At 46.6% G+C, this 12378-nt stretch overlaps 3 protein-coding genes across 3 annotated transcripts; all 3 read right to left on the bottom strand.

Annotated features, from left to right (window-relative positions):
* Positions 1-1052: 1052 nt before the first annotated feature.
* Positions 1053-2908, bottom strand: spi2 (Spi-2 proto-oncogene). The gene is made up of 5 exons (XM_061668453.1): positions 2892-2908; positions 2741-2825; positions 2588-2658; positions 2076-2175; positions 1053-1360 (listed from the first exon to the last, which is right to left on the bottom strand). Exons 1-5 carry the CDS (start codon positions 2892-2894, stop codon positions 1053-1055), a joined length of 567 nt encoding a protein of 188 aa, XP_061524437.1. The 5' UTR covers positions 2895-2908.
* A 757-nt stretch (positions 2909-3665) lies between these two features.
* Positions 3666-5476, bottom strand: spic (Spi-C transcription factor (Spi-1/PU.1 related)). Its single transcript, XM_061668017.1, has 5 exons — positions 5397-5476; positions 5233-5320; positions 5045-5157; positions 4857-4965; positions 3666-4505 (listed from the first exon to the last, which is right to left on the bottom strand). Exons 1-5 carry the CDS (start codon positions 5445-5447, stop codon positions 4081-4083), a joined length of 786 nt encoding a protein of 261 aa, XP_061524001.1. The 5' UTR covers positions 5448-5476; the 3' UTR covers positions 3666-4080.
* A 599-nt stretch (positions 5477-6075) lies between these two features.
* On the bottom strand, positions 6076-12336 carry si:ch211-214j24.14 (uncharacterized protein LOC559160 homolog). The gene is made up of 2 exons (XM_061667434.1): positions 12232-12336; positions 6076-10089 (listed from the first exon to the last, which is right to left on the bottom strand). Exon 2 carries the CDS (start codon positions 9961-9963, stop codon positions 9457-9459), a length of 507 nt encoding a protein of 168 aa, XP_061523418.1. The 5' UTR covers positions 9964-10089; positions 12232-12336; the 3' UTR covers positions 6076-9456.
* Positions 12337-12378: the final 42 nt, after the last annotated feature.

Below are 12378 nucleotides of genomic sequence, written 5' to 3'. Positions count from 1 at the left end.
TGGGATCGACTCAAAATAAACTACAGTGCCCAGGCTGACCCACCCCCGCCGCACAAGACCAGGGTCCTATTTGTGGCAATTGTAATTAATTCAGCAGATTATATACTTAAATGTTTATATAGACACACGAGCTGTGAGGAGGCTGTGTCAGAGAGTTGGAGAAACTGAAGGTGTCGCCGTTGTCGCCCCACGCTCACGTGTCCAACTCAGTTGGCGAAACAGTGGATTTACGATAAAGGGAACATTGGAGATGACTCGCTGCAGCCCGACGCCACATGCCAGGTATCGGTATAATCCGGCAGGAATGCTGTCGTCCGACAACACTGAACTGCGGGGAGATGCCTGGGCGCTGCCTCCGGGACCTATACTTAGAAAGCTGCTGTAAACCTTGCCTTTGACGTGTGTATCTGACATGGAAAAGCACGGAACTGCGTCACTCAATGGAGCTTTTCTAACAAGAAGACACTCAAGGGGCGCTAAATGAATGCGACGTCGATGAGAAGCTCCCTCCAAACCTCTGCAGAGTCAAACCAAGACATCTATTTTTAGAGAACAATTCTATACAAACAAAACAGGACCACCAATTCAAAATATCAAACTTAATATATACTACATTAATATACATATATATTACGTTTGGAGCATGTGGCCTTTCTTGGTAACAGACACTCGCTGCCCCCAGTTTATAATCGGGGCGGTGGGCTCCAACATTAATTGCTGGGCTTAAGGGGCGGGTGTCATGTGGGCGCAGGGCTGCAAAAAGCTCAAAACCATTTGGTATTGTCGGCAATGCAACTAAGAGTTCACATCGCAGGGACGATTTAGCCATGAGGTCACGAGCCCACCGAAGGAGGGCGGGCGGGGCGGGGAGCGTTTGGTGGGTGTCAGATGGACTCGAGTGACACCTCGTGGTTCCGGCAGCAAATTGTTCTTTTTATGGAGATGGGGCTAGACATGGTTTTAATGTAAAACCTTTATTTTTGGTTACAAAAGTGTTTTGCACACGTTAACGTAAGATATAAACTCCAGTGAGCGTTCAGCTGCGGTTTGCATTACAGATCTCCGGCGTGACGCTTGTGCAGCAGCATCAGGGTGTGCTCGCTGAATTGGTACGTGAGCTTCTTCTTCACCTTGAAGATCTCGCCGGAGCGGGCGTAGTTCCTCAGGGCACGCGACATCTTCTGGTACGTCATTGGCCGCTTGTTGCCCTTCCTCTGGCCCCACAGCGCCGCCAGCTGGTCCTTGTTGTGGGCGGAGAAGCGGAAGACGCCCGAGGATGACGGCACCCAGGATAAGCAGTGGGCCATGGCGGGGTCCTCCAGCATCTCGAAGAGGAAGTGAAACAGACGAACCTTTCGACCTGCAAGAACCAGTGAGTGCTCAGTGTCTTCTTGTTGACATTTGTAGCAAGTAGCATTGCCCAAATGTATCGACGAGTCCATTTACACCAAACAGCCTTTTTTTGAAAATTCAGCCCCTGGAGCCAATTTTACTGAGCAACGTGAAAGTTGGTTGGCATGCCTATCATGAGTAGACCCACACAAAAAGTCTCAAGAAGCTATGACCAAAAAGACACAGGAAGTCAGCCATATTGGTTTAAAGCTGCCATTTTTAGGATAATTTCGAGGTGTCATTTAAAGACAAATGCCTCTTCAAATGTAGTAGGGCTACATTTGTGATTGTAAACAGTCGAGATGTTTTTTTTTTTTTTGTGCGGGTTGTAACACTTGCCAAAGCAAATATGCCAGACACGTAACTGGAAGGTGGCACATTTAGCAGCAAAAATTGGTGGGTGTCAGGTTTCGCCCACAATAGATAACTGACAGTGTAACGCGCACACACACACACACACACACACACACACACATCTGCGCCACACCACTTACTGTTAATCATTTCCTCAAAAGCAACAATTCCCAGAAAATCACGAGCGAGACGGTAGATGCAAACACTGCGGTTATCTAATAGATATGTAAAAAAAAAGACGCCGGCGTTGTTTTATCACCTCTTTGCTCTGAGGCGGCAAGCTCCCGTGGCAATAACCGTGCGTGGTGAGAGAAAAAAGGAGAACTCACCGCTGCCCGCTGCCGTGGCTTGATGTGTGCTTAATTGTCTTGCCGTCACAGAGGCAGCAGGGGGCTCGCAAGGCGCCGCCTGAGGGCCACTTGGGATGCTCTAGCACAGACAAAATGACGAGTTAAAGTCTGAGTTTGATCCCAGCCGATGTTTTTACACATATGGTCCACGATATGAGCTGCTCGATTAATCGATTTAATTATTTAAATGTATTTTTTTAAATCCATTTTATTAAAAGTCGGCAACAGACACAACATAGTAAAATAACTTCATAATTAATTGTGCTAAATTTAATGAAAAATTAAATGATTCTTTTTGTTTAAAAATAAAGTCATTAAATCTTTTTATTCAAAATCATTGCTGTATTTTTTTTATTTTATTATCGCTGACAAAACTTGTGAACGACAGTATTATTCAAGAAATAAAAATATATTATCACCTAATTTCTTAAAACTAAAATGAATAGTAATAGTAATGATCATTTCATATATGTATATATGGTGACGCTCACAGGTCGCTCACAAGGCCTCCAGCATTGCTCCCAAGTGTCATTGTCCACACTGGTTGCATCCTCTTGCACACCTGCGGTCAAGTGCAACACCACATCAAATTATACGTTACCAAAAAAAATTCATCATAATAATAAGAATGATGTTCCTCTTACCATTGTTTTCTGAGTTTTGTCTATGGTACTCCTCCAGGAATTCTAAAATCACCTCCAAGTCCGACTGACCCTCCTGGCAAGAATTCTGAAGGAGATAGAATAGGTCAATATTTGACATCGTGCGAGTGAGATTTTGCGCGTTGCTCATTACCATCGCCGCTCGGTCGGGGAAGTCGGTCCAAATAATGTCTACAAAAGTACGTCGGGGTACTGTTCTTATACCTCCCCCAAGGGGAGTGAGGTTTGCGATCCCTGCGGTAACAATGGGCTCCATGCCGCAACAACGGCGGCAGCAACCAGTCAGGCCGTCAACAAAGCCCCCCCGGCGCTGACCACATCCTCCCCTCTGGGCCAGATAAGGACGCGTCTGGAGCCCGCCGCCACTGTCTCAGGAAAAACACACTTGCGGCCATATTTTTCCTCACAGGATGTGTCGAGCAACTCGCAACGGCCGTGTTTAAATAATGTTACTGAAGACGGCTGCTGTCTTTGCCGTTAGTAGACGGAGGCCGAATACATCGGCCATTTTGAGGGCTTTCTCATTTTCAAAAATCGCAGCCGATGTTTGGGAAAATTCGGCCCCCGGAGCCAGTTTCACTTAGCGACATGACATTCGGTAGACATGCCCATCACGAGTAGACCCATGAAAAAGTCTCAAGAACCCATACCTGAAAAGACACAGGAGGTCTCCCATGTTGGTTTGAAGCGACCATTTCCGACCCCGCCTGGTCGGAGCTGAACCGGACGTCTTGAAACTTCAGCCCCTGAAGCCAGTTTCACTTGTCAACATGAAATTCAGTTGACATGTTTATCACGAGCAGGCCCACGAAGAAAGGTCTCAAGAAAGACCTGAAAAGACGTCAGGGCCATTTGATTTGATCAAGTCAGTCAGGAACGAAGCACGTGTCTGAATGACGGGACGGGTTGATTTTATTGTATGGCTTGTCTTGCAGTGTTACCCTTGACAACAAACAGTCAAACTCACAAATACAAAATGAAAACACTCGCAAGGAGCGTGGATAAGATAAATAAACGAGGCCACCCCCTTTATAAGGCGCATGTCACTTTATAAAACCAGTTTATTTCTTTGCATTTTATATGCACCTCTTACAACACAGTGCTGTTCTTCTTTACTAGAAAGACGACAAAAGAAATAGTGGTGGTGTTTTGAGGGCTGGAGCGGATTAATGGCATTTCAATTCATTTCAATGGGTTCAGTTCATTTGATCGCGAACAAGAAGTTCAACTCAAGGTACCCCAGTATTTGGCCCTTTTTTGAACGTCTCCGTTTCCATGCGCAGACAGTAGAAATGCCGAGGCCATCACGTCTGTGAATTTCTTCAACAAAGCGCATTGAAGCCGTGCTCGTAGTTTTGCGCCGGGCACTGCCCGTACCAGCCCTGCCAGTCGGGCGTCGCCGGGCCGCAGTAGCTTTGCGCGGCCGGGCTGGGCGGAGTCCCGGGCGGCGCCCGCCCCGAGCCCAGCCTGTGCAAGACGTCGGGGTTGAACTGGTAGGTGAGCTTGCGTCGCACCTTGATGATCTCGCCCGTGCGACTGTAGTTGCGCAGTGCCCGTGCCATCTTCTGGTAGGTCATGGTCTTGCGGTTGCCCTTGCGCTGGCCCCAAGTCTCGGCCAGACGCTCCTTGTTCTTGGACACGAAGTGGAAGGTGCCGCTCTCGCTGTCGCTCCACTGGATGGAGTCGCCCATGTTGGGGTCGTGGAGGGCCTCGTGGAGGTACTCGTACAGGCGCAGCTTCTTGCGACCTGCGTTGAAGGCAACATTGACAAGATTGCAATACAATAGGACATCGATAATCCAAACTATTATAACAAATGAGCAGTTTTCTCTAAATATACATATTAGTCAAAGCAAATGGGTGGCTAAAAAAAAAACCCCCCAAAACTGACTGAATAGATTCAAACCCAGATCTCCTGACTGCGAGGCACAAATGCTCACCACCACGTTAGCATGCCGATCACTTTGAGGCCTGTGTTTAAAACTTCCAAATGGGGCCTTTCACGTTCAAGTGTTATTTTCCACTACGCGGGGATCAAACCAGCGGCCTTTTACGCAAGCGGGCAAGCGCTTCGCCGGTGTGCCATCGTGCGCGTTACCTCTGTTGCTCCTCTGTGGCGGCGCCAGGCGCTGGGACGAGTACAAGTGAGCGGGTTCACTTTGTTTGGAGGAGACTTCGGGCGACACGTGACACCACGTCTGCTGCAGCTGCTCAACCAATAATTGTCGTCGTATTTCAAATGGTGAATATGTATCATATTCATCTTTCCGGGCCGCCGCGACTCACCGCACCGGTGCCGTGCCAGTCGTACACGGGGTCCGGCGCGTCAGGGCGGGGGCCGAGCAGGCAGTAGGAGACCTGACAGTGCTGAGCGCCCAGAGGGTCGCCGTACGTGGAGTCTGGGAGCACGTCAAATCACTCAAAACTGTCGTAAAATATCGAATCGGAAACGTACACGTCCTTCGATGCCATACCTGGGTCGTAGTAGGGATGAGCCGAATGCTGCCGGATGACGTCGATGGCATCCTGGAAGTGTTGGTTGATGTCGTTGTCCAAGCAGTGCTGCAATGTATTCGTTTGATTTGATCTATTCAAATGTCAAAAACTGCATCGTTGCCCAGCCAACGCACGCACTCACCATCTTGTAGGAGCGAGCGTGGCCCTGGGGCGAGGAGGTTTCCGCCCTCATCGGTGGACGCCAACCTCGGACAGGTATGAAACATTTTCCGCTACCTGTCGCTGGCATAAATAGTCGGGAGGACGCGCGATTTAAATGCGTTAACGTCACAATGGAACGCAGCCGTGATACACTTCTCTTTTGCGTGTGCGTGCGCGCGCGCCCGTGCGTGCGTGTGTGTGTTTTTGGGAGGCACAGATACAGTAGATATGCCAGCATCTCGATTTAAAAAAAACAAAACAAAACAATGAATCTTTCCTGCGCTTGGAAGCTGAGCTTGCAGATTGATCCGAAGTACTTTTTTGTCTTTGTCGCAAGCGCCGCATGTCGACCTCAACCACTGCTGCTGCTTGACTTCGAATAAGAAAACACAACGCCACAGGTGGGGGGAAAAGCCATTGGTGATAACACTGCATTTACTTATTACAAAAAAATAAAAAATAATAATAATAATAATTATATTTTGCAATATTTTTTAAAAGTAAAAGTCTGACAATGTCATTTTATAATTCTCTCTTTGGTGTTTGAAAAATGAATGCTTAAAACTCATTGAAACATACATGTAAAAAGAAATCTTGAGACGGTATCTTTGTTTTTCAAGATGTTTTTATTTTTTTTTCATTCCGTTAAGTGTACAATAGTTCAAAGAGGCTTCAAGCCACTCCCAGTTGAAGTCGACTGTCAAGCTAAACGTAAAACGGCCAATTACACGTTACGCCTTGAAAACGACCGCATGTTTCCTTCCGATAGCTTAATGCTAACACACGATGCGAAACGCGATAAACCGGCTAACGAATAACGTCGATGGTCGCGGTATCGGAGCCCACAAAGCAACGGATACGGTCGCACGATATTCTTTATCCTCTGCGAAACACGACTGATATTACAGCGGCTTACTGATTCACTTCCAGAAGTTGTGAAACTCTTCGTCCTTTGTGTCCCCAGGACTGTGTAATGCTGCCCCCGGTGGCCAAGTCGCATACACCAGAAGGATGTATAATCTCGAATATGATTAAAAAAAGATGGGTCATAAAAGGGATGGTTAAAAATGATTGATTTTTTTTGGATACACTACGCTTTAACGAATAGATCATTTGTGTATGACTTTTATCGATCGATCTTCTTTTTTTACATTCAATAAATACACAAATTTGATTTAGTTTCCCCACAATTATATAGTTACTCGATTTTAAAAAAAAAATGACCAATGACCAGTCCCCGGCGTGCCGCGAACACGTCGGCGAGGTAAGCGTGCTGCTCATCGAGGTTAATAGTTAACGCAACCCTGCGTGTCGAACACACAACCGCGTGTGTGCCTTCTTCCAATAAACACTTTCTTTTTTTCGGGAAGTTCATTTATCTCCGGCGCCGCGTTTTTAAATATCAACCGACTTGCTGCTCAAGTTCCCCATTCGGGCCCGTTAAGTGTGCGCCCGCGCCTCAACTGTGAATTAAAACAAAAACAAAAAAGGCGATTATGGGAAAGAGGGAAGGCCGCAGAGGAGTCGTCATGTGATACGTCCTTATTGTGTTTACTCACTACGGTGTCGTCTTATTGCGCTCTCATACTTCATGTCACTCAAGTTGCGTGCGTGTGTGTGTTTGTGCAGGCCTGCAAATGCATGTGTGTGTGTTTCCTGCCACGGCTGATAACACAATGCACCGCAAAGCTTTGCTCTCAATACATCTTTCCCGCTTTCCATTCTGGAGGGTGTGCGTGTGGTTATGGGGGGGGGGGGGGGGTACGCCTCGCCTCCATAAATAAGAGACCGCAACTTGTCAGGCGGCGGCTCAAGCGTGACGGCAGCGTGCAGGTGTTGCCGCGTCGTGTTGTTATCTTTCTGGGAAAGTTGTTGGACACGTCATGAGGGACACCCGCCGAGTCGTACCGCAGTGCCTTATTTTGTTCAGGGGGCCACGCTCGGAACAGAAAACGCTATCCCAAGTCCTCGTTCCAGTAACACAAATGGTTGTCATGGGTTTTGGGGGGAAATTCTACTCTATAATATTGTACTCTATAAAACATACGGGAAGGGCATAATTACATAATTAAAGGTAAAGAATTCAACGGGTTTTGCTCTATGTTTGGCATCTGCGCCACCAGTCTAAAATTATTTAGTTTAATCTTTTTAAATGTCTTTTTTTTTTTTTTTTTTAAGGTGAACGTTAGGTAGTTACAAAATTGCTTAAACTTGGGGGGGAAACAAGTTTGCAAAAAATTTTTATCTCATTGTATATAACAAACATAATGGTTGTTATATACATATATATGGTTGATCATTGTTATGGGCAGCACTTTATTACATCTGAGTTTATTATTTTTAAGTGCTCTATAAATCAGATCGTTGTCGCTGTTTGAAATGTGATTTTTCTTCCTGCACGAAATAAAAAGGTTAATTTCCCGCTAACTATTAATCAGCATAGTCAAACTAGTGTGGTCGTTGGCTTTGCAGGTGACCAAACATGATTGACGAGCTCTAAACGACTTTGTTTTCTTATTTTGTCGGGTCGGGATGTGAGAATGTGGGGAAACGGGCGCCTGTCTTAAATGGAAATGATGATAAATGATGATTTCTCGGGTTATCTATCAGTTTATCTTTATGGGGAATAGAAAGATAAGAGTCTTTAGTTGTGTGCTGCGGTCAATTTTCTGGTGTTATTTTTTTCAGTCCCAACAAAGAAGCGAGCGCGTTCCTTCCTCTTCTTCACGCAATAGCTGCCTGCACGACCGCACAGTCCACACCATTGTTCTTCTTTAGTATTTTGACAGTCACGCGGTTGCGAAAATGAAGAAGTGTTGCAGAGTCAATCTCAGAAAGTCACACCTATCCTGAATTGTCGTTGCTTTATGATGGGAAAGTTGAAGGCCAGGTAACCGGAGCGGATGCCGAACGGATGTAATGCGGCCGAGGGGCCAGCAGCCGGCAGGAAAGAGCTGCGTTTGTTATGTGCGGTGAGTTTCATTCCTTCTGCGACCGCACTTGTATCTCAAATCCTCTTTCCGCATTGAAATGAATTGCAAAGCCATTCTCAGTGACCCAGTAAACCGCAATGATATTTGGCGTTTTCCGTAAAGGATAAAGAATATATGCCTGTGAGTATTGTGATATTTGTCTGTGTACATGCGTTGCCCCACTGTTGGTGGTCAAGTATCCACTGGTTAAAACATTCGAAGAGCGCAGCAAGTCTTCGGGTCTCTTCGCTTGACAGTAAACCTCGACTGGGGTGCGAATGACCATCGCGATGCGCCTTTTTTCGAAGGATTCTTCACTATCTGCCAAATGCTGCTCATTGTGAAGTGAGCTGAGTTGAGTTCCTGCCTTGATACGCGTATCAAATTTGCCATCCGAGCAAAGTTGCCGTTTAGGCGACCACGAAGTATCCCGCAGGTTAGTTCTTGTATTAAAAAAAAAAAATCCAAATATTCATAATTGTACAAATGTTTTGTGGTGGTGTGGAAGAGCTGTTCGCCTAAATATTGATTTCTGCTACAAGAGACTTAAAAGAAATCACCATTGTATATAAAGTAGATGTTTACATATTTTGAAGTCTGATGATGAGGCAGAGACACAAAGGCACAAAAACATATATATATATATATATATATATATATATATATATATATATATATATATGATGGATTGCACTGATACAAAAACATATCACACAATAGAGGACAAAGTGCTTTGTTTCCCTCCATTTTGTGAAATCTACTTAAAATCCTGAAAATAGCGCTATTCTACCGATTTTCCCATCAATGGATCAACTACTTGGATAAAAATGGATTTGCCTAATTAAAAGTGCATGTGATGGTATTATTTTTGTCCACTTGGAGTCGCCATTCTCCCATTCTGCTGCTGAAGCTGTGATTGTGAGCGTGTATGGCTTTAAAAGGCGTGGCCTGGCCTGGTGAGTGACGTGGGTGTCATTTAAAACTTCCTATCGAGTGATTAGTGAGTTGGGAATGAGCGAATGATTCCGAACACAGGCAGAGTCTTGGTTTCTGTTTTTGTTTTTCCTTCTACTTCCTGCAGTAGGCCACGACGCCGTACGCCACCACGCCCACCACGGCCACCAAAGCGGCGCCCCCGCACAGCAGCACGGGCATATCGGCGGGACTCCCCGGTTTGGACAACTCCTCCGAGGGGACGTCCCGGGCGACGACGGGAGCGACGATGGACGAGGGCGGGAGGAGGCCCGGCGTGGCGTACGGGGGCTCCTCGGCGGCTGCGGTTGAGGGGGTCGGCGTGGAGGTGGCGGAGGGGGGCTCCAGCCGGAAGATGGGCAGCGGGGATGACATTTGCATGACCTCGGCTTCCGCGTGAGGCTCCTTCGACGACGACGACGGGAGCTCCTCAGTCTCTGGAGCCTGGAGGTCCAACACGCTGCTCTGAAGCTCCTCCTCCTCTTCCTCCTCCTCCTCCTCCTCCAGGTGCACCATGTCGGAGTTGGACGAGTGGTTGTCCGCAGCCGCCCCCCCGTCGCTGCCGTCCAGGCTCTTGGCATCTTCGGGGTCCACGTCCCCCATGGTGGACCAGGACTCCGCCAGCAGGCTCTCGCTCTGCCAAGGTCCGGGGCTCAGGGACGGCGCGGCGCCCGCGGACCCCCCGCCGGACTCGACTGGGGCGTTCTCCTCCAGAATGAAGGCTGGCGACTGCGGGGACGCAGCAGACTTAGGTCAGTCGCGAAAGGCACAAATAGAAATGTTCGCCGTTGTACATGTGTAGGGCACAAACAGACGGCGGCCCCTGGAAATCCACATGCTGCATCTCAAGGGGCCGTCGTAAATAAATCGAAATTGGAAATGATGATGACGGATGATGAGCGTGTGTGTAAATACACAATTGAATCACAAATAATAGCGTGACTGTAGTTGCTTTACTCCAAGTGGGGAAAGTTGGGCGATGACTGTTCTTTTAGCCCCTTGACAAAAAAAATAAAAAATACAACTAACTCATGAAAAAATTAAAACAAATTCTAGAAAATACAAAAGTATTTTTTTTTTTTTTTTATAAATGAAAAGATTAATGAGAAAAAATTAGAAATGTATAAATAAAATCACAAAACCTCTCTTGAAAACAACAATAGCGAAATAAGTAAACTTTTGGCAACATCCCAAACACAAAGTGTGAGTAAATATATTCAGAGTATTTGTGGTGTCTTAGTGGACACAAAAAAAACAATGACAACAGGTCTTAACTGTGTGGAATGTGAACGCTTTCACTTTTTTGTTGACTGTAATTGGAAATTGCTGCCAATACAAGAACAAAACAAAATCACATTGAGCTTGCAATTTTCGTTGAGATGTTCCCAAAATCATTTGGCGCAGCATCTGTACGAGTCTCCGTCTATGACCTTCGCCTGCTTGTTGCACTTTGTTTAGGGCCCGTATAAATCGGTGTGTCACCAAGGCTGTCCCACATATCGTGGGAATGGCGCAACACACGCACACATTTGCATTCCAGGGGAAGGGGCTTATTTTCCGGCGTGTGCGTGCCTCCAACGTGTCACGCGGAGGTGACCCTCTTCACCCCGCGTGTCGCGACTCGCCCGTGGATTGCGGAAAGTATTCGCCGGGCCGAGAGCCCAGAATAGACGCGGTCTGCGTTCGCCGTCGCTGTTCGCCGCACGTCGCCTCGCCTTTGAAAATGCATCGTGGCAAAGTCGACATCAGCCTTGCAACGGAATCGCCCTCACTTGGCTCCGCTAATAAACTATCGACTCAGGCAGAAATCAGCTGCAAAGGAATGAAGGGACATGACATGCATCTGTTCCAGCCTTCTAAAAAAAAAACGCAACTAGAAAAGCAACACAGAATATAAACAGTTTTTGCCACATTTCTTTGCTGCAGACTTTGTGCTGCTCCTTCTGGTTTGTGCCTTGGCCACCTGGGGGCAGTATATGACTGACATGGAGACTTTGGAAGAGTTTCACAACTGACTCAGTAAGCTGCAGTAATAGTAGTCATTTTTCACCCAAACAAAAATCAAGATTATATGCCTGTGACAACTGTTATATTGTCTGTCTACGTGTGTTGCACTGCGTTTGTGTTCAAATATCTGCCGCTTAAAACCTTATAACACCGGCACACCGATGCTCCTCATTAGCCCTATTGGAGACATGGCAAGATAAAGTTAGGAACGAGCTATTTCTCCAATGGCACGTCTATGTTTCTTTGCATTGTTTGTTAGCATGAAGCTAAAACGGAGCGATGTATTTTTATTTATTTATTTATTATTTAAGCGTACAGCAATATGGTCGCTCACAACATAACCTATAAAACAACACCATTTGTCGACAGGTGCAATGAGAACTCGATCTCATGCGGCCCCGAACTGACCCGTTGGCACTTTTTTCTGCACGCTTACACTTTTTAGCCCTGGATAACTGATTTGTTGACCTCGTGTTGCGGTCACCAACGCCGCTGGAACTTAATGATTGAAGATGGCCATACACACAAACACACGCACACATGTTAATCCCCGCACACGCACACTTTGTGATCCTACTTAATGGTACTTTAATCGGATTCCCATTGGTCCCATCCTGGCCATAAAGAGACATGATGAAAATGTACATTCTCAGTTCATATTCCATTAGTGTTTCAAGTTCAAGCGCAAGGTTATTGTCTCCCTGTCACGACACCGAAATGACCCATAGTGACCTTTCTTAGCATGAGCATGCCCGCACGCACAGCACATATTTAAAAAGAAAGCCAACAAGCGTATTCTTAAATAGAAAGAAGGATTGAAATGATTCTCTAAACTTTTCCATCCAAAACACCGCGCATACCTGCCTGGGTGTCGTGGGCGAGCTGGAAGACGACAAGTGCGTTTCCAAAGAAGAGTGCAGTGTGAGTTAAGACACAAGTCACACGGCAGGCAGGCGCACATGCACGCGAGTTATCTGCTGCACAAATAACACAATGTACAAGCTCCCTCCC

Source organism: Phycodurus eques, chromosome 22, assembly GCF_024500275.1.
Source record: "Phycodurus eques isolate BA_2022a chromosome 22, UOR_Pequ_1.1, whole genome shotgun sequence".
Taxonomy (NCBI): domain Eukaryota; kingdom Metazoa; phylum Chordata; class Actinopteri; order Syngnathiformes; family Syngnathidae; genus Phycodurus; species Phycodurus eques.
This window is presented reverse-complemented; position numbering and strand designations above follow the sequence as displayed.

Coding starts and splice junctions, on each gene's coding strand:
- si:ch211-214j24.14 (XM_061667434.1), bottom strand. CDS start 9,963: ATGGGGGACGTGGACCCCGAAGATGCCAAGAGCCTGGACGGCAGCGAC.
- spic (XM_061668017.1), bottom strand. CDS start 5,447: ATGAGGGCGGAAACCTCCTCGCCCCAGGGCCACGCTCGCTCCTACAAG. Junction 4,966..5,044: donor ACTGGCACGGCACCGGTGCG/GTGAGTCGCGGC, acceptor TTGGTTGAGCAG/CTGCAGCAGACGTGGTGTCA. Junction 4,506..4,856: donor GCCACAGAGGAGCAACAGAG/GTAACGCGCACG, acceptor CCTTCAACGCAG/GTCGCAAGAAGCTGCGCCTG.
- spi2 (XM_061668453.1), bottom strand. Junction 2,659..2,740: donor ACAAAACTCAGAAAACAATG/GTAAGAGGAACA, acceptor ACTTGACCGCAG/GTGTGCAAGAGGATGCAACC. Junction 1,361..2,075: donor AGCCACGGCAGCGGGCAGCG/GTGAGTTCTCCT, acceptor TGGTTCTTGCAG/GTCGAAAGGTTCGTCTGTTT.